A 19,415-nucleotide genomic window follows, 5' to 3' on the forward strand; every position below is an offset into this window, starting at 1 on the left:
TATCTATCTATCTATCTATCTATCTATCTATCTATGTAGCTTCCCCCTTTAATGTGCAAACTATTTATTAAATATAGCCGCGAGCAGCGATGGCTGGCCCGAGCACCTAATGTGTTTGCTATTAGAAACACCTACTCACTTCCTGTTGGATGTGATGTTTTACATTGATGATATTAACTCCTTTCAGCCTACCCACACACATACTGCACACACACACACACACTGCCCTCGAACCCGCCACCTCAACACACACCGGCATGGGAATCGAACGTTTTAACCATGGAGCTAAAAGGCCAGGCTTCCATCTCAGTGGTTAGAAGCGTTCTTAAGGTTAGGGGTGTGAGGATTTACACGTGCAACTAGCGTCCTAGCTCAGTTCGCCTCCGTTACACACACACACACACACACACACATACTGTACACAGACACACACATGCATACACACAGACATGCACACACTCACAGGCACGCACACATGCACGCACACCAGAGTTGTGGACAATTCAAATTGCAATTCTGCTTCCTGTTTGCTACCTCAATTGAAATGCAAGTGAAATTCAAGAATTGAGTTGGAATTTAATAGCCAGTTTTAATTCAATTCTGGAATTTTGCACAAGCCTGATGCGCACATGCACGCACACACACATAAACTCAAACACGCACACACACGGGCATGCACACAATCACACGCACGCACCCACACACAGGCACACACACACGCACACACACACATGAACACGCCTACACACACATGCACACACCTATACACACATAAACATGTCCATACACACCTGCACGCACACACACACATACACACACACAGAGATAAACACACACACACACACACACACACACACACACCATAACCCCCCCACACACACTCACAAGCGAACCCACACACACACACACAAGCACACATATACACAAAAAAAAACACACACTATGCACACACTCATTTACATACACAAAAGTATGACATGGATTAGGAGATGGAGACAAATTGACAAGCGTGATTTATTTTTGCGGAAAAAAATATCTTCGCAATATAACATCAGCAACATTTTGACATCATGTATACCACAATTGACATGTATCAGATGAACCGTGTATGAGAAGTGCGTCTAAATTGATTTATGTGATAGCGTATCAGCCATTCTTTCTGTTGCCAGGTGGTGGCGCTATGCCAAATATGAATTATGGGCATGTGAATATCACCATTACCATAGTACAAAATCTCTATTACCTCACTTCCTTTAGGCATGGCTAATCTCATATACTAAATTTGTTTGTTTTGGGGAGTTACATACACCTACCAAATTTGGTGTGTGTGTATCTGACACTATACCAACCACAAGTCACAGTGACATAAGGGGGCGCTATGGAGTTCCTTTATCCCTGTGCATTCACTGGACCAATTGATGTGTGTGCAAAATGTCATGAGTTTTCGCCCATGGGAAGCACCTCTTTTTACATGACAATTCATCATATGCTAGTGCGCACAAAATCCCAAATACTTAATTTCCTGTTGGGCGTGGCTAATGCATTGTATATGAAATTTGTTTATTGTGGGGATACACACACCTACCAAATTTGGTGTGTGTAGCTCAAACTATATGCCAACCACGGGATCATTCACATAAGGGGGTGCTAGAGAGTCCCTGGGCCACGCCTGGGGTCTAGCCTTTGACTATGACACTGGACTTTTCACCAATGGGAACCATCTCAAAAAGTAAAACTCTTTGAGAATGAGATTAAGTATAAGTATATACTCTTTTGATCCCGTGTAGAAAATTTGGTCTCTGCATTTATCCCAATCCGTGAATTAGTGAAACACACTCAGCACACAGTGAACACACAGTGAGGTGAAGCACACACTAATGCCGGCACATTGAGCTGCCTGCATCAACAGCGGCGCTCGGGGAGCAGTGAGGGTTAGGTGCCTTGCTCAAGGGCACTTCAGCCGTGCCTACTGGTCGGGGTTCGAACCAGTAGGCCACGGCTGCCAAAGCAGCAGAATAAGTGGAACGAGTATAATAATAATAATAATAATAATAATAATAATAATAATAATAATAATAATACGGTAATAAGCGTTCCAAAAACAATAGGGCCTTGCGCCCTTCGGCCCTAAATATATTAAAAAGGGATCAGAGGTTGCAATGCATTGAGTGTTGTTGGTATCCTACTGAATGTAATCCTCAAAACTTGAAAGTAGCCTAAAAGCTGCTGTAGTATGCACTGGCCTTTAAACTGATGTGTACAATTTCTAGAATTTATATACCTTTATTATTATATAGCCATCACGGAAACTGGCAACTGTTCCATGTTGTGAACAAAGGCACTTCTTTTACCATATCACAATCAAAGAGAGAAAAAACAAAAGCAGGAAAACGAGACCGCACGGTTGCAGAGCTCATCTAGCCCTCCTTCTATCCCCCCCCCCCCATCTCTCTCGCTCTCTGTCTCTCTCACTCTACCCAATGAAAAAGAGGTAGACACCCCCATCATATTGCTGCCGAATTTTCTTCAGCATCATTGAGAACGCAGGGAATGGGAGCGCGTATCGGATGGACGGGATATCCGAACGCACCGGCTGCGATATCTGATCAACCCACCGACAAAAGCGGGACGCATACCTTACATGATTTCAGTGCTCAATACAGTGGATTGACATTGATATTATTTGATACCCGCCATCGTATCCGCTTCAGCCAAATTATTTGTACAGATTCCGTTTGACGAGAAGCCTGCTACGACTGAGCGAGTACTGTGACCGAACTATGCCAGCTATGAAATAAGAAGCGGCGCGAGCCTGCATTCGTAATTCTTTCTTTGGGTCATTGATCAGTCACCCGGCGATTGTCTTAAGGCGTCTCTCTTGGGGGGAAAACCATCATCCTTTGGCACTGGGGGTGAAGGTAAGACTACAACCTGCATATGCCATGATCTCAAAATATCATTCGGCATCAGTCTGCCCATGCATTTCGTTGCAAAGCTTTTCACCGTGGGAACAGCAGAGGCCTGCATAGGCTAGGCTACTGCAGTCATCCCTCGGCCGTGCTTTCTGCTGCTATTCCCATCGCACTTGCACATGCCTTTGTTGATATGTCAGTTATGCTTTTCTTCCTTATAGTACTTTGTTTTCCCCCTTGCATTTGAATGATTACGGTGGTGTGATACAGGAGTAAGACCTGACACTGAAGATGTTTACCATTGGCGTTCTGACATGCTGCACTAGTCCCATCACTCGGCTCCGCAACATTTAATTTTCATAAATGCACACCGCAGGTCTGCCGGCCGTGGGCTATAAGTTGCCTTAAAAGCACTGTATTGACTCATTTATACAGGTATGTTTGTCAAAAGTTTATTTAGTTGTCATATGGGCAAGGTATCAGCTAATGATTGTTCTGTCTGTGATACCAGTCCTAAGCTACTGTTAGTAGTTTAAGACATGGGTTAGCCTTCTCTAGCAAAGGATTCTGACAGATTGTGCTGTCGTTGCGACTATGCTATAGTAGGCTATTGAATGACGGTCACCTGGTCATACGAACGTAGTGCATCATTTCATTGTATCTGCAGTGTAAGAAGAGTAAATGCAAATTGTTCACTCAGTCGTGGTCATGCCTATGGAAGGCTTAGTCATTTACAGTCACTGCGTATTCTTAGCCGGTGTCTTGTCAGAAATTTGAGCCTCACCCGAACGTCTAACATAGCAAATACCTATAGGCCATAGTAAGGTAGTAAAAGCAGGGCAAGCAAACGCGTTATCCACGATGATCTGACATGCGTTAAGGTTGACGAGTCGGCAGAAATAGGACGGGTCATGTGTCATTTTAAGGTGAAAATGACAGCGCATTGAATCTTTATAATTCAGTGAGTGAAGTAGCCTGTGCCTGATAGCCTTTGCAAAAGTACATCACTCATTTACGAAGCGGTGGTGTCTTAGATTCATACAGTACACAAATTATTTGCCTACAATCTTCGATGTAATCCAGTTATTGATGGTTGATTGTTCAGCTTTTGGCTTTAGCTTGTGAGGTAACAAGGTACAGGCAGGTGAACCGAAACGACAGCTATAACTTGAAATAGCACTTTTATTCGCTGTTACAGGCCTTCGCGTTTCCATAAATGTCAGAACGAAGGTGTGTATTCTTGAATGACAGAAGCGATCTGGATCAGAGCAGATGCGTGCCGTGACGTCAGACGTACGCTGCTGTCCATGGTTCTGATGTGATTTCTGATCCATAAAATGATATGGTTTGATCTGGCTTGGCAACTGCAATTGACATGACACTGCATAGCTGGAAGTCCGACTAAAACATTTGCCTCGAACGGCCCTTATATTTGGTCAATGTGTTCATTTGTTTAATTAGTTTTTACGAAACATGACCATTGCCTGTCTTTCTTTGCTTATGTATGAATACTTTGATCTGTGGTTATTTTTTCTACAAGTAAACTGGAGGAGCAGCAGGCCTACCCCTGATCATGGTAGAGAATGACATTTTGGTAAAAGTGCTTTACTGGCCCAGTTGTTCATTGTATTACTGATTTAATTCATTTGATATCTGGATTAAACATGTTGAATATTACATTACATACAAGTGAATCATTACATTAAAAAAACAACAACAAAAAAAAAAAATAGCATGTAATGATTGGAGCCTCAGATTATGATTTATACCAGACATTGTAGATACAGCTAGACTGAAGCAAAGCAATTGATTCTGATGGATCTACATGAAAGTACGGTATGCAAGAGAACACCTTAGCGAGCACAAACTAACGCTTGCCTTGTACGTGTATCCCTTTAGACAGTAGACTATAAAGCAAATGACAACTCAAACTCAAAAATAGCTTCTTTGTTTTTTAAAAATATCTTTTTTTTATGTCCCTTTAAACACATGCCCTCATCCAGGGGCACAGCTGATTCCTGCGCTGCCGACGGTGAGAGCTCGGCCAGATGTAATACCCAGCGCTGGTGACGGCGAGAGCTCATGTGTGTGTACTGTGTGTGCACCTTTGTGTGTAGACTGCTGAGTGCACTACAGGAATCAGATCAATACAGGACTTCCTTTGAAATATGAATGTTGCTCGTTGCACAGAGCAGCCATTGCTGGAGGTCACTCACTCGCATGATTCTTCTGTTTGGCCCTTGCACTGATGCAGTTGGTAATGTGAGTTGCTTACAACTTCAACACGGCCCGGTCAGACAGCCTGGGCAGCACACACACACACACACACACACACACACACACACACACAGAGATTGGTGGCAGAAGAATTGCGGGAGAAAGAGGAGTATATCTGGTGCAGAGAGATGACTTCTCATCCTTCAGGCGAGCAAGCTGAAAGTCCTCAGATTAATGTGTCATGGCATGTCTTCCCTCAGGTCCTCTTCTCCACACACATGGGCTCAGTGCGTGAACCCTCCAAGAGTGAACATAGAGAGCAAGGGCAAAGGCATCATAGCACTAGCATGGGTGGGAGATATAGCTACTGTACCAGCTCTTTATTCTGAGATTATCAGGGTTCATGGTCATTGGTGTGTGCGTCTGTGTGTGTGTGTGTGCATGTTGTGTGTCAGATGGCAGAAATCACACATTCAAATGTTTGAAAAGTTATATGAAAAACTCCAATGGCAACACTCCCTTATTTATACACATATAAAACTGCTTCAAATCTGTATAAATCTGCTGATACGCTCACACCAGCCTCTGAAACCTCAAACAGATTTTCACGCTGAGTTTGCACTGACCCTTGTGAAGAGAGTCTCATTTATCAATGGGAGTGACTTTTCATTATTAACATGCAAAATGGAGTGATTTATAGCCCGAGGAAGTATATAGGATTAAACCCATAGCCAACACTCAGGATGGGATGGGCTCTATCACTGGGGAACTGACAGGCTTCCGTGCACCAGTCAGTCAGTGAAAGATAGAAGGCCTTAAGATTCCGCTGTTTAACCACAACTCTTCTGCTCATGGGATCTCAACTGCCAGTGTTTGATAGAGCTCTGTTCTAATGTCTACTGACACGTTACGTGTACAAACAATTAGATGATAAATGCACTAGTACTGTAGCACTTTACAAATAGAAGCACCCATATTTATGGCATGGCCATGCAGAAGGTGCAATTCGACAGCAAATGGTACTGATAGCTCAGCTGTAATGTAAAATTATGAAATTATGTAAAATTAAGAACTGTTTTCTTCAGTGTCCAACAGTGAGCTACACAAGCACCATAGTCTTCTCTGTTAGTTGCAGCTAACCATAGAGCTGGTGTAAAAATCAGTGCTAAACCCATGCCACAACTACACTCTTAAAATGATTGTGTTGAAAACAACACAACTTGCGTTGTTTTAACACATCTCTGTGTCCAGATAGGGACAACAAATTTGTTTTAAGAGTGTAGAGGGGCACAAATCAGTGCTAAACCCATGCCACAACTAGTGGGGCACAAATCAGTTCTAAACCCATGCCACAACTAGAGGGCCACAAATCAGTGATAAACTCATGCCACAACGAGAGGGGCACAAATCAGTTCTAAACCCATGCCACAACTAGAGGGCCACAAATCAGTGCTAAACCCATGCCACAACTAGTGGGGACTCAGTGCTAAACCCATGCCACAACTAGTGGGGACTCAGTGCTAAACCCATGCCACAACTAGAGGGCCACAAATCAGTGCTAAACACATGCCACAACTAGAGGGGCACTTAGTGCTAAACCCATGCCACAACTACAGGGCCACAAATCAGTGCTAAACCCATGCCACAACTAGAGGGGCACTCAGGAGTGTGTAGACCTCTTCTACTTTTACCTTCACAACTGCCCTGTAAGTCAGACCCAGAGTAATGTGTAATGTCTTCCATACAGTACACCTTCCCAACAAGTTTCATGAAGATCAGACCGGGCTGACAGACAGACAAGCAGACAAACTGCATCATTATATTTACATTTATTAATTTAGCAGACATTAATGTTCAAAGAGACTTTACATACCGGTATGTCATTTATATTAGAAGGGCCATTGTCTCCAGAGAAGCTCGGAGATAAGTGCCTTGCTCAAGGGCACAACGATGGAAGCCGGGAATTGAACCCACAACTTTACAGGCCATTGCATGCTAGCCCAGCTCTTTAACCACTATGCTACCACCACCCACCACCGCTGCAGGAAGTGAAACCCCCTTGCCAGAGGTCATTATCTGGTTTTTAGGTTCAGACCATACAGACCATAGCTGTCACGTCACCCAGCCAATACATGTGGCCCTGAATGTAGTAGCCCCCGGTGAAACAGCGATAATTCTGTGTGTACTGTCCTCATGTGTGAAGGCCAGTGGCGCGCTGCTCGGCGGACAGCTGTGTTTGTTTACCCCTAAACAGACCGCATCACATGTCAGAGGCGACCTCAAGGCAAGCGCCGGCGTGGCGTGGCGTGTCACACACGCGCTGACACCAGGTGTTGGACGGCCGGGTGCGGTTTTAAAAAGAATAGAGAGACGGGGAGGCTTGATGAGGACAGCAGATGAGGACAAGGACACAGAGCGTCTTCCTCTCTCATTCAGTGCTGCATGGTAGGTCTCAGTCTCAATGTCTGAACCAGGAATCAGGCCAGTGAGTGAAACCCCTCCCCACCTGGACACAGAAGCATTTTACTCTGGATCAAATGGGCCAGCTGTGGGCCAGATTCAGGCCATATTAGGGTTTGATTGAGGCCCTAGAGGACCAGAGTATGACTAGATCCATTCACATTGAAGTATGATTTGTGTGAGTTTGTGTAGTATAGATATCTCTGTGGGTCTACATACTGTATGTACTGGATGTTCATGTGCAGAGACAGTGTGTGTGTGTGTGCATGTGTGAGTGTACAGTATCTCTGTGTGTGTACTTTCTGTGTGTATATATGTGTGTGTCTGTGTGTGTGTGTGTGCTTTCTGTGTCTGTGTGTGTGAGCTTTACAGTATGTGTGTGTGTGTGTGTGTGCTTTGTGTGTGTGTGTTTTTTTTCTTTCTCTCTCTATGTGTGTGTGTGTGTGTGTATACATGCATGCATGTCCCTATAATAAGATCCCTATGTATCACTGTAGTGGACTGTGCTGGAGAAAGGTCTCCGACACCTTAAGCTCCTCAGGGCACAGTACCGATGGTGGAAATCCCCTCAGCCCATCTCCCACAGCTGGGGCCCACACTGAACATGTCTGGCCCACATATGGCCTGCCTTTTTGCCATATGTGTGTTTGTGTGTGCGGGGGGGGGGGGGGGGGGGTGTTAAACCCACCAGAACACGTTGAGCTGTGGAAGATCATATTCACTTCACTACACACCCTCTCTTCTTCAGACACAAACACGTACTAGTGTATAGACACACACACACACAAACATGCACACACACATACATCATATGCCGATAGAAACACACTCAAATGTATCATTCTCTCACATATTTTGGCAAAAAAAGAAAATAAATTGATGATACAGTAACATTAGTCTCATGTGATATTAGTCACAACACACCAAAGTGTAACCTCAGTGAAAGACAGCAGGGCCTGCGTTGGTCTCAGCTCACTTACCATCACTGAAACTCTTTCATTAACAACCTACTTGGGAAATGTGGAGTTTGGGAATATACCAATGTCCGCCTTTTGATGTAGTGACAAAAATGTTCTCGAATTAGTGTTTTACTTGAACACTGTCCTGCTTTTTTATCTGAGAGCAGAAACAATCCCAAAGGGCTCAAACAAAGCTGATGCATTTCTCTCACAGCTCGGTCTGTCTGAGAGGCTATTCTGACATTTGCTTCGAATCGACGGAGAAATTGCTGCCATGGCGTATATATATATATAATTTTTTTTTTGCTGCCGTTGTTATTGCTGTAGTGTAAACTGACATAATGCTTATCAAATGGTCATCAGCCAGGAGCTTCTCACTGCTCAACCTTTGCCTATGTGTGTTAGTATAGCATTACCACTACAAGACTCTCTTTATTTTGCATTGCCTCAGGTATCATGTACTTAATGCTTAATGAATTAATTAGTGCAGGCTTCTTGTTATATAAGTACATACCGGATACATATATGGTAAAAGTAGGGGCTAGTAATTTGTAACATTATGCACTTACAGTAGGACTTCATGGAACTCCCTTAGCAGTGAGGCATTTCAGTATGTGGTCTGTTTTCTGTCATGGCCTGTCATACTCTCACAACTTGGCCATCTGTTGATTTCAAATGTAAGGCTGTCTAGACAACAAGCCCTTAAAATACAGAAATGTTAAAGCCAAGGGAGTTAGGGTACATCTTATCCAATGACTAGGTATGCATCCTTCTTTTCATGTGGGGGTCATTTATAACTAAAGACTCTGTATGTGTGTTTTCCATTAAGTCTTCTATCTATGTGTGTGTGTGTGTGTGTGTGTGTGTGTGTGTGTGTGTGTGTGTGTGTGTGTCTGTGTCTGTGTGTGCATACGTGCACATGTGAATGTATTGTATGGTGTATTGTATAGAGAACCAAGTGTGGAGGCTAGATGAGTGTTTCTGCCCAATGTTGGGGGATGGGAGGGGAGCCTCAGATCCAGCCAAGGGGTACGGGAGTGGGGGATGGGCCGATTCGGAGAGAAGCTGTGTCTCCTGGACAATGAATGAAATACATTTGGATGAAACAGACATATAGAACTCCACAAAAAGAGGAAGAGAGGAAGTTGTCTTAGCTGTGCATGTATTCTCGTTGCGTCCTGATTATTTGAGTAAATATTTACCTCATGTCAGATGATAAACAAAGAAAACTGCTTCAAGGCTTGGAATGGAGAAGGGGAGGAGACCACCAAAAAGGGAGGGGGTGTGGAATATAGGATTAGCTTAATTGAAGAGTCCCAGTAAATAGATTTACTAGAGTAGCATTCTTTGCCTGATTGAGTTAGAACGTAGAGCATTGTTCCTGGTTCTAGAACGAAAATGTCACAATTCTTTTTTTTTTTTTAGCTAGACGTCATGGGGCATCAGGTTCATGAATAAAGGGATGATGCATCTCATTGATTTGCCTCAGTGTAGGCCATTTGTTGTGTCTTTAATAAAGCCGTGCGTTATTTTAGGTGAAGGGTAAAGGGCACGTGAGGGGCCCAAACCCTCGGAGATTAATGGTCTTTTGTTGGCACCAGCGATAAGTACAGAACAAAAGACACAAGGTGATGAACCAAGTAAAGTGCATTAGTGAATAGAGCTGTTGGTTTGTCCTTGAGAGTTTTGCGATTGAACAACACCAGTGAACTCAAAAAAGTGAGGGAGACTAATAACCTATCTGTCCACGTTCCCCTCTTTCGTCCCCTTCTCTCTCTATCCCCCACTTTCCCCTCCCTCTCCCTCTCCGCTCCTCTCTGCGCTCTCCCGTAGGGTGAAGCGGGGTATCCGGCGACATGGCCAATGCCTCCACAGATCTGGACAATGCGGAGGCCCAGCGGCAGCTCAACAACAACAACCGACCCGTCAGCACAGGACACTGGGAGACCGAGACCACCAGCGCCAAGCTCTTCGAGTGCTCCCGCATCAAAGCACTAGCAGGTGGGGCTGTTTGTCACTGATATCTGTGGGGGAGACCCCTTAGCTAGAGCTGAACCGTATGATTCCATTATGGACAATTCCATTGTTAATTGTGTTCTATACTTTGTTGTATCAGATTTGATCAGAGTTTTTTTTTACTTTAAAGTAACATTTCCAAAATCATTTTGTTTCTTTTAATACTTTATTGTGTTCATTCATTCAATTTTCAGTAAGTTATGACAATCATAGTTTGTTATTTCCATTTCTGAGGAACACATTTTCTTTTTATTTTCTCCCCTTGTGTACATTCATTATTCCCACCCATGAAGAAAAGCAAAATAAATCATTGAATAAAAAGGAAAATAAATAAATAAATAAATAACACAATTTGCATAGTCCTTCTTAAACAACGTTTAGGTTCAATAGTGAGATGACCCCCTTTTTTTCCAAATTTCCCTATCTATCCATCTGTCCTATCTAAAAATAATTTTGATGGCACCTAAACTTTTAGTAGGGCGAACGGCACTTCTGCCGCACTTTTAATAGGGCGAACGGCACTTCTGCCGCATTTTGAGCAGGTCTTATGGGCTTACATTGATGCTAACAGGGCAAGGTGCCACGTACTGTAACTATGTTATAACACTAACAATGCTCAAAATATAATACACTTCTGTGGTAGTGTGGTGAGGGTTTCTACTCCGGAGTTAGAGACAGTGTAGTTAGTGTGTGAAGAAATCTATCTCATCTGCTACCAAACAAGGTTAAGGGGTTAGTCAGAAGAAATCAGTTTGAGGAACAAACTGATGAATAAACTGTGTATTAGTTCCAGATGAATAGGTATGGGCGGTGGTAATGTAGTGGCTAAGGAACTTGGCTAGAATGCTGTATTCACAGAAGTCAAGGTTTCGATTCCTGGCTCCCACCGTCGTGCCCTTGAGCAAGGCACTTAACCCCAAGTTTCTCCGGGGAGACTGGCCCCTGCAATTAGTATCTGTAATCTGCTGACTGCACGGCACTGTCTGTGTTTGTGAGCAGAAGAGAGAGATGCAGTCCAGAAGAAGACCTTCACCAAATGGGTCAACTCCCACCTGGCGCGGGTGTCCTGCCGGATCGCTGATCTATACAACGACCTGCGGGACGGCTACATGCTCACCAGACTTCTGGAAGTTCTGTCCGGAGAAATGCTGGTTGGTCACTCCACTACACTTTACTGCAATACATTACACTTTACAGCACTGCACTACACTTTCACTACACTTTACCACAATACATTACACTTTACAACACTACACTACACTTTCACTACACTTTACTGATATACATTACACTTTACAGCACTACACTACACTTTCACTACACTTTACTGCAATACATTACACGTTACAGCACTACACTACACTTTCACTACACTTTACCGCAATACATTACACTTTACAGCACTACACTACACTTTCACTACATGTCTGCATAACTGCAGAATTCATTTGTAATCACTTTGAAGTACATGCCATGTATCTTTAACTGTGATGTAAATTACTGGTTATAGTATGATATCACTATAACACTATATGTATGCTGTTACAATATAGCCATTATTAGCCTTTTATGACCAGAAACCAATTCATTAAATGAATATAGCACCAGCAAAACCTGAGGTAGTTAGCAGTAGTAGATAAGTAGAGCAGTAGGTGGTTGACCTAGGCCACGCGCTCACAGCTTTAAGAAGGGTAGATCAATGTGCCCGTCTCATGTAGAGGACAAGGCAAATCCAAGCTGGATTGGTTTTATAGAATAAACCCTCAGGGCCCTGTAGGGGTTAGTACCATGTGAGGACTCCCTCTCCACATGCTGAGGGCTTCCCATGGTAAGGATCTATATGACATTCTCTGTGGCCATTTTGCCTTTACTTAGAGAGGACAGTGAGGCTCAAAAGGAAGTGAGTGGGAGAGAGAGATTGGGTGGGATCAGGAAATGACCTCAGATCGGACTCAAACCTGGGTCCTCATCATTGGCCCTTTCACGCGCATACGGTATGGACGCTGTACCCACCCGCTGTGACACAGCGCCCCCTATCTGTCATTCTGATGACTGCTTGTTTCCTGTGTTCCCCAGCCAAGGCCAACTCGAGGCCGCATGCGTATCCACTGCCTGGAGAACGTGGACAAGGCTCTGCAGTTCCTCAAAGAACAGCGGGTCCACCTCGAGAACGTGGGCTCCCACGACATCGTCGACGGCAACACCCGTCTGACCCTCGGCCTTATCTGGACCATCATCCTCCGCTTCCAGGTATGCGTGTCCTCCCCAACCTTTGACCTTACACTGCTGAACTCCCATCATCCTCCGCTTCCAGGTTTGCATGTCCTCCCCACCCTCTGGCACAGATATAGTGTGTTCAGAGTCATTCCAGAATCATTCCAGACATATTCCCCAGTTATTCCAGATAGAGGGTGACAATTTTTCGGGACTCCCGCGGGTCACGGTATTCCCGCGGGTTTCCCGCAGTACGGGAGTAAATTTCACTGTTGGTAACGTGATTGGGACGGGACAGGAAATAATAAACGGGAGCTGGCGGGAAGCCAGAGATTATTAACTTAAAAAATGACGCTGCAATGCAGTGAGTGCGCCCAAAGACGTGAGGCATTTCGTTTTAGAAAAGAGAACCAATTACAACCCACAATACGTTTGTTGTTGATTGGTAGCCTATCAGAGCAAGACAAGCAGCTGCCCTGTTCACAATCAATCAGCTTCAGCGATAGGCCCTAAGGCAAAATGGATGCAAAGAAACAGTTACAGGCGAAAGTATCAGCAAAGGACAACTCTATTCAATTGCACGAGCTGTCCGGGAAAGCGATTCTCGTTGAGTTTAATGTGTCATGCAATGTTGGGGCATGACACCTTGACGATCGCATTCCTCAATATATTTATCGCATAACCCTGGCGGAACACAAAAAATTGTTTTGTTTACTCATAGCAACGTTGCTATGCTTCGCTGGTTTAACGTGATGAGAACGGTGCAAACTTAACTGATGGGATGAGATCTAACTATGAAATGATTTAAGCATAGCCTACAGCAAAGTACTGTAAAATATGTAATTTTAATATAGCCCAAAATGATCGGCTATTAAAGAAAAGTTAGACAAGGCTTTCTGCCCTACCAAAATGTATGGTCACCGCACGCTACTGTAGCCTAACAGTCGGATAACTTTAGACATCAACATAGGGAGCGGGACGGGATTCGGGAGTCTTTCTCTCGGGATTTTGCGGGACAGAATTTTTTTGGGGGGGCTGTCACGTGATCGGGATATGACGGGAGTATTTGTGCGGGCTCGGGATGGGACGGGAGTGAAAATTGCTTCCCGTGTCACCCTCTAATTCCAGAGTTATTCCACAGGAATTCCAGAATCATTCCAGAGTTATTCCAGAGTTATTCCAGAGTTATTCCAGAGGAATTCTAGTTACTTTCTAATAAATTCAAAACATAAGGGGGACACAAAAGATACACTACACTTGTTGTAGTATGAGAACGTCAGACAGTTTTTCAGTTCAAAGTCTTTACGTATTTTAAAGCCTTAGCGTATTTTGGCAAAACTGGGTTTAGTGCAGCACAGAGAGATTTAAGGGTTTTGATTTCCCTGTGTAAGCTTTCAGATTTGGCTAGATAACTCCAGTGAGCAGTGGTACAGGCGGAGTTTGGGGAGTCGTGTAAATCAGGATGTGCAGTTTCCTTTGGGACTGATTGAGTGGCAACAGTAAGCGTGCAGTACCGCAGCATTTCCAGCAGAACTGTCATGGACATGGAGATCCCCCTCAACCCCCACCCCCCACCGACTGATACACTGACCTTTTCATCGCCCTCAGGGCTGTGCTTCTCTCCTGCATCCCTGTGTTTGATGCTCATGTCTGTGTGTGTGTGTTTTTTCACCCCACTGGGAGAGTTTGATTCCTGTCCTCAAACACCTGCTCCCTGTGGCTTATATAATGTGTGTGTGTGTGCGTGTGTGTGTGTGTGTGTGTGTGTGTGTATGTGTGCATGTGTGTGTGCGCACACACACGTTTGTGTGTGTGTGTGTGTATGTGTGTGTGTGTGTGTGTGTATGTGTGTGTGTGTGCGCGCATACGTTTGTGTGTGTGTGTGTGTGTGTGCGTGTGTGTGTGTGTGATATCTATAGACCATTTGTGTGGTTATAGTATTAGTAGTACAGTGCTGCATTCTCGCCAGCAGACCCTGGCAGTATTGTACTTAAATACCACTCAATAACTTTGATCCCACGGGAGGAGAAAACTAGGTCGTATTTATCCTTCAGTACATTTTCAAGTTCAAAGTTATGCATCTGTCAATGCTGAAGCCAGAACATTCCGCCAAGCTATGGTCACATGATCTATGCGCTGTCATTGTCACCCTCTCTCCCAGCCACCCTGCCTTTTGCATTTGGTCTAGACAGATGCACTGTATGTACGTAACATCACACACACACACACACACACACACACACACACACACACACACACACCACACACACACACATGCAATGAGTCAGGTAGAGTATACTGGTGTGCATATCTGATTTGTTCATGTTTGTTCATGATCAGAAAGTAATTATTTACAACTTTTAGATTCCTTGTATTTTACATTCTATTGAGCATTGTTTTAAATCACTTGTTGTCCTTTGTGTCATGTCACACTATTGTGGTGGTGCATGTATTGGCTGTACTGTAGAGCTAGCGTAGCGTTAAGGTGGCTCTAACCTCTAAACGGACGGCACTGCACCTGAGAAGGGGGCTTTTTCATGGCCGCGGAGCCAAGCGGGCCACACTGCAGAGAGGGCACAGATTTAGACTCTTCTCTTCTGTATTTAACCGATGATGACTCAAGGTTCAGCACTTTGCTTTTCAGGCCATCAGCAGTAAAGGGGGAAAAGCATAGCAGAGCCAGCTGGCATGCCCTCTCCTCTCCAAGAGAGAGCGTGTGTGTGTGTGTGTGTGTGTGTGTGTGTGTGTGTGTGTGGTTGCAGGGCATCTCCTAATTGTCCTATACCCACCCACCCCCCGAACCCCCCTCCCCCCCCAAAAAAGCTGAGAAAAAGCAGTGTGGAAAAAATACCTTATAGCATAACACCTGTCAGTAGACAAGTGATCTGGTATGTATCCAGCGGCCGACAGGGATCTGTGGCAAAAAGCTGCCACATCATCAGTGTGTGACGCTGGGAAGGTATCAGCTGCGCGGCACGATCTGAATGTCACCTCATCCCCATCCCCCGGCGGGGGTAGCTGCAAGTCAGAGAGCACAGACAGAGAGAGAGAGAGAGACAAGACAAGGGCAGGCTTCTCAGCGCCACCATGCCTGCAGACACACACACCAGCACCAGCACCACTTCCTCTTCCTCTTCCTCTTCCTCTTCCTCCTCTCACACACACATGAACACACACGCGGCAGGTCAGGCAGGGGACGCGTCCACGGTGGTAGAGACGTACGGTAAGACGTCGTAGCGCTTCTCTCCGTGTGGCTGCTGTTGTTGTTGTTGTTATTGTTGTTGCTGTTGTTGGTGTGAATGAAGAGGCAGGAGCGATGGCTGTGGCACAGTGGTGACGAACATGAGTCAGTAAAACGCAGCACTGGCAGAGGGAGGAGGGGTGGAGTCAGGGCACAGCTCTGGATGGATGAGGAGGGGAGGGGTGTGTGCGCGTGTGTGTGTGTGTGTGTGTGTGTGTGTGTGTGTGTGTGTGTGTGTGTGTGTGTGCATGTGTGCTCGCGTGTGCATGTGTGTAATTGTGTTGGCATATGAATCCATATGTGTGATCTATCTATCTATCTATCTATATATCTATCTATCTATTTGTGTGTGTGAGAGAGAGTGCAGTGCACCTGGTGCGTCTCAGCTCACTGCCTCTGCCCTGTGGACCGGCCGCTTGCCCCTGCCCTGCCCCTCTCCCTGCTCCTGCCCCTCTCCCTGCTCCTGCACCTGCCCCTCTCCCTGCTCCTGCCCCTCTCCCTGCCCCTGCCCCTCTCCCTGCTCCTGCCCCTCTCCCTGCTCCTGCCCCTGCCCCTCTCCCTGCCTCTGCTCCTGCCCCTCTCCCTGCACCTGCCCCTCTCCCTGCCTCTGCCCCTGCCCCTCTCCCTGCTCCTGCCCCTCTCCCTGCTCCTGCCCCTCTCCCTGCTCCTGCCCCTGCCCCTCTCCCTGCCTCTGCTCCTGCCCCTCTCCCCTCTCCATGGACTGTCTGCCTGGCACAGTGTCCCCCTCTGGAGTTGCGTGAAGCCTGGAGGCAGCGTGCTGGACGGTCGTGAATTTTGCATGTGGTGCACGGGTAGGCTGGAGTGTGACAGGAGCCTGAAAGAGAGTGAAGAGAAAGCAAGGTGCTTGGGGAGCAGTGAGGGGTTAGGTGCCTTGCTCAAGGGCACTTCTACTGGTCGGGGATCGAAGCGGCAACCCTTTGGTTCCAAGCCCGAAGCCCTAACCGGTAGGCCACGACTAACAGACCAGACCAGACTAACAGACCAGACCCAAGACCAGAGCTGTGCTGCAGCTGTGCTGTACTGTGCTGTAGTGCTCATACTGTACTGTACTGTGCTGTAGTGCTCTACTGTGCTGTGTTGTAGTGTAGTGCTGTAATGTGCTGTGGTGTAGTGCTGTACTGTAGTGCTGTAATGTGCTGTGGTGTAGTGCTGTAGTGTAGTGCTCAGTGTTTCCCACAGAATTGAATTCTATTTGTGTTGGTAGGTTTGCAGAATTGACTTGAATGCAACAGTTTTTAACAAATTAACACAGCGTGGTTATGATGCAGATTTAAGCACAATTTAGCCAGTCGACTTTTATGCCAACAATTGCAGGATTGTTAATGTTTTCTTTAAATGTGCATGTAGGTTGTTGAGATACAGTACAAGGAGAGTCTGTGCAAAAGTGCACATAGCTCTACTATAAACTAATTCCATCCAATTTAAATAGTACAACATGGAAAATTATTGTGTGGTGGTCAGTGTTGATATTGTGGTGGGCCGCCACAAATAAGTCAATGTATGTACTGTAGTGCTGTAGTGTAGTGCTGTAGTGTAGTGCTGTAGTGTAGTGCTGTAGTGTAGTCTTGTGCTGCTGTACAACACCAGTGCTGTAGTGTAGTGCTGTACTGTAGTGCTGTAGTGTAGTGCTGTTGTGTAGTGCTGTACTGTAGTGCTGTAGTGTAGTGCTGTAGTGTAGTGCTGTAGTGAAGTCTTGTGCTGCTGTACAACACCAGTGCTGTAGTGTAGTGCTGTAGTGTAGTGCTGTAGTGTAGTGCTGTTGTGTAGTGCTGTACTGTAGTGCTGTAATGTGCTGTAGTGCTGTAGTGTAGTGCTGTACTGTAGTGCTGTAGTGTAGTGCTGTACTGTAGTGCTGTACTGTAGTGCTGTAGTGTATTCTTGTGCTGCTGTACAACACCAGTGCTGCTGTAGCCAGGGGTGGGGCTCACTCGCTCCCTCACTGACTCCCACGCACTCCTCCTCACTCCCTGGTCTTTCCCTTCTTCTCTCCTCATCTGCCTCCACTACCCCTCCCTCCCTCCCTCCCTCCCTCCCTCCGCTCAGTCTCTCCTCTTCTGTTCTTTTCTATTTCCATTTCACTCTACTGTCTGGCTTGTTTATCATGTGCCTGCTTTTTAGCACAGCTGCTCTTGTCTCTGTGCTGTGATGTTCAGGCGTCTGTTTGCCTCTCTGTGTCTGTCTCTTTCTTGGACTCTCTCTCTCTCATTATCTCTCTCTTTCCCCCTTGATGTCTTTCTTTTTTTTTTCTTCGCTTTTTCTCTCTGTCAACCTGTCTTTCTTTTTACTTCATCCTCTCTCCCCCCTTCTTTCTCTATCCTCTAGTTTCTCCTCTCTCGTTCCATTACAGTTTGCTTTGCCTTCTCTCTTTCCTTCCTCCTCTTTCTCCCCTTTTTTCTCTCTCTCCCCCTTCCTCTCTATCCCCTTCTTTCTCCCTCCTCTGGTTTCTCATGATTCCCTCGCTCCGTTAGAGTTTGCTTTGCTCAGTCAGCAGGTAAAGCCCCAGCCACTGCAGCAGTGTGCTTTCGTTCACACACACACACACACACACACACACACACACACACACACACGCACGCACACACACACACACACACACATACACACACACACACACGTGCACACGCACGCGCACGCGCACACACACACACACACACACACACACACACACACATAGGGTAAGAGAACACATGCAAACACAGACACACACTGATATACTCTTACACACATACCGGTACACACATACTTAGGCGAACACACAGTCATACACAAAGAGAGAGCTAGAAAGAGAGAGAGGGGGAGAGAGGCAGACATATGAGAGGAACAAAATGAGTAGACTGAAAGAAGGGATGAAGGGAAACAGAGGGATGAAAGGCAAAAGGTAAGGATGAGAATAAGGAGGAAATAGAACCAATGAAAGCTCACATCTAACTCTAATTGCAAACAATAGATACACTGTTGTTTGCCTTAAAGTCACCTGATCTACTCCGTAAGCTCCACATAGCATGGGGTCAGGCTTGGAGAATAGATGCTTCTTTTGAGATCCTTTGTAATGGAATCTTCCTTCAGATGAATAGGTGACTTTAGTCTTCATGCTGAGATATATTTAGCAATAGCATCTGCGAGGGTGGTATGTATTGATTGAGCATAGATTAATGATAGCAATAGCCTGTGGTGCATATTTTAGTAGCCTCAGAGGCATTGTAGATTATCTGGTGTCATGTAGATCAGAGTTGATTGAATTACATATCACCATTTCTGTGCCTTATCACTGTCAGACTGTTTTTACAAATGAACAGTTTTCTTTGTAACAGTGTCAGTATCGACACGGTAGCTCAGAGTAATGTTGTGCTGAACTCATCATGATGCCACTGTAAA

General features: G+C 45.4%; 1 protein-coding gene across 1 annotated transcript in view; it reads left to right on the forward strand.

Moving 5' to 3' along the window:
• Window positions 1-10,404: 10,404 nt before the first annotated feature.
• sptbn4b (spectrin, beta, non-erythrocytic 4b) overlaps window positions 10,405-19,415 on the forward strand; it is a 96,035-nt gene continuing 87,024 nt past the window's right edge. The window contains exons 1-3 of the mRNA XM_076282894.1: window positions 10,405-10,549; window positions 11,564-11,715; window positions 12,641-12,814. Of these exons, the coding sequence (XP_076139009.1) occupies window positions 10,405-10,549; window positions 11,564-11,715; window positions 12,641-12,814 (471 nt within the window). The remainder of the gene's footprint in view (window positions 10,550-11,563; window positions 11,716-12,640; window positions 12,815-19,415) is intronic.

This window comes from Alosa pseudoharengus, unplaced genomic scaffold (assembly GCF_046254945.1).
Source record: "Alosa pseudoharengus isolate Yale_2024_CS ecotype anadromous, Long Island Sound unplaced genomic scaffold, YU_APseudo_1.1 YU_APseudo_1.1_scf_13, whole genome shotgun sequence".
NCBI classification, from domain to species: domain Eukaryota; kingdom Metazoa; phylum Chordata; class Actinopteri; order Clupeiformes; family Clupeidae; genus Alosa; species Alosa pseudoharengus.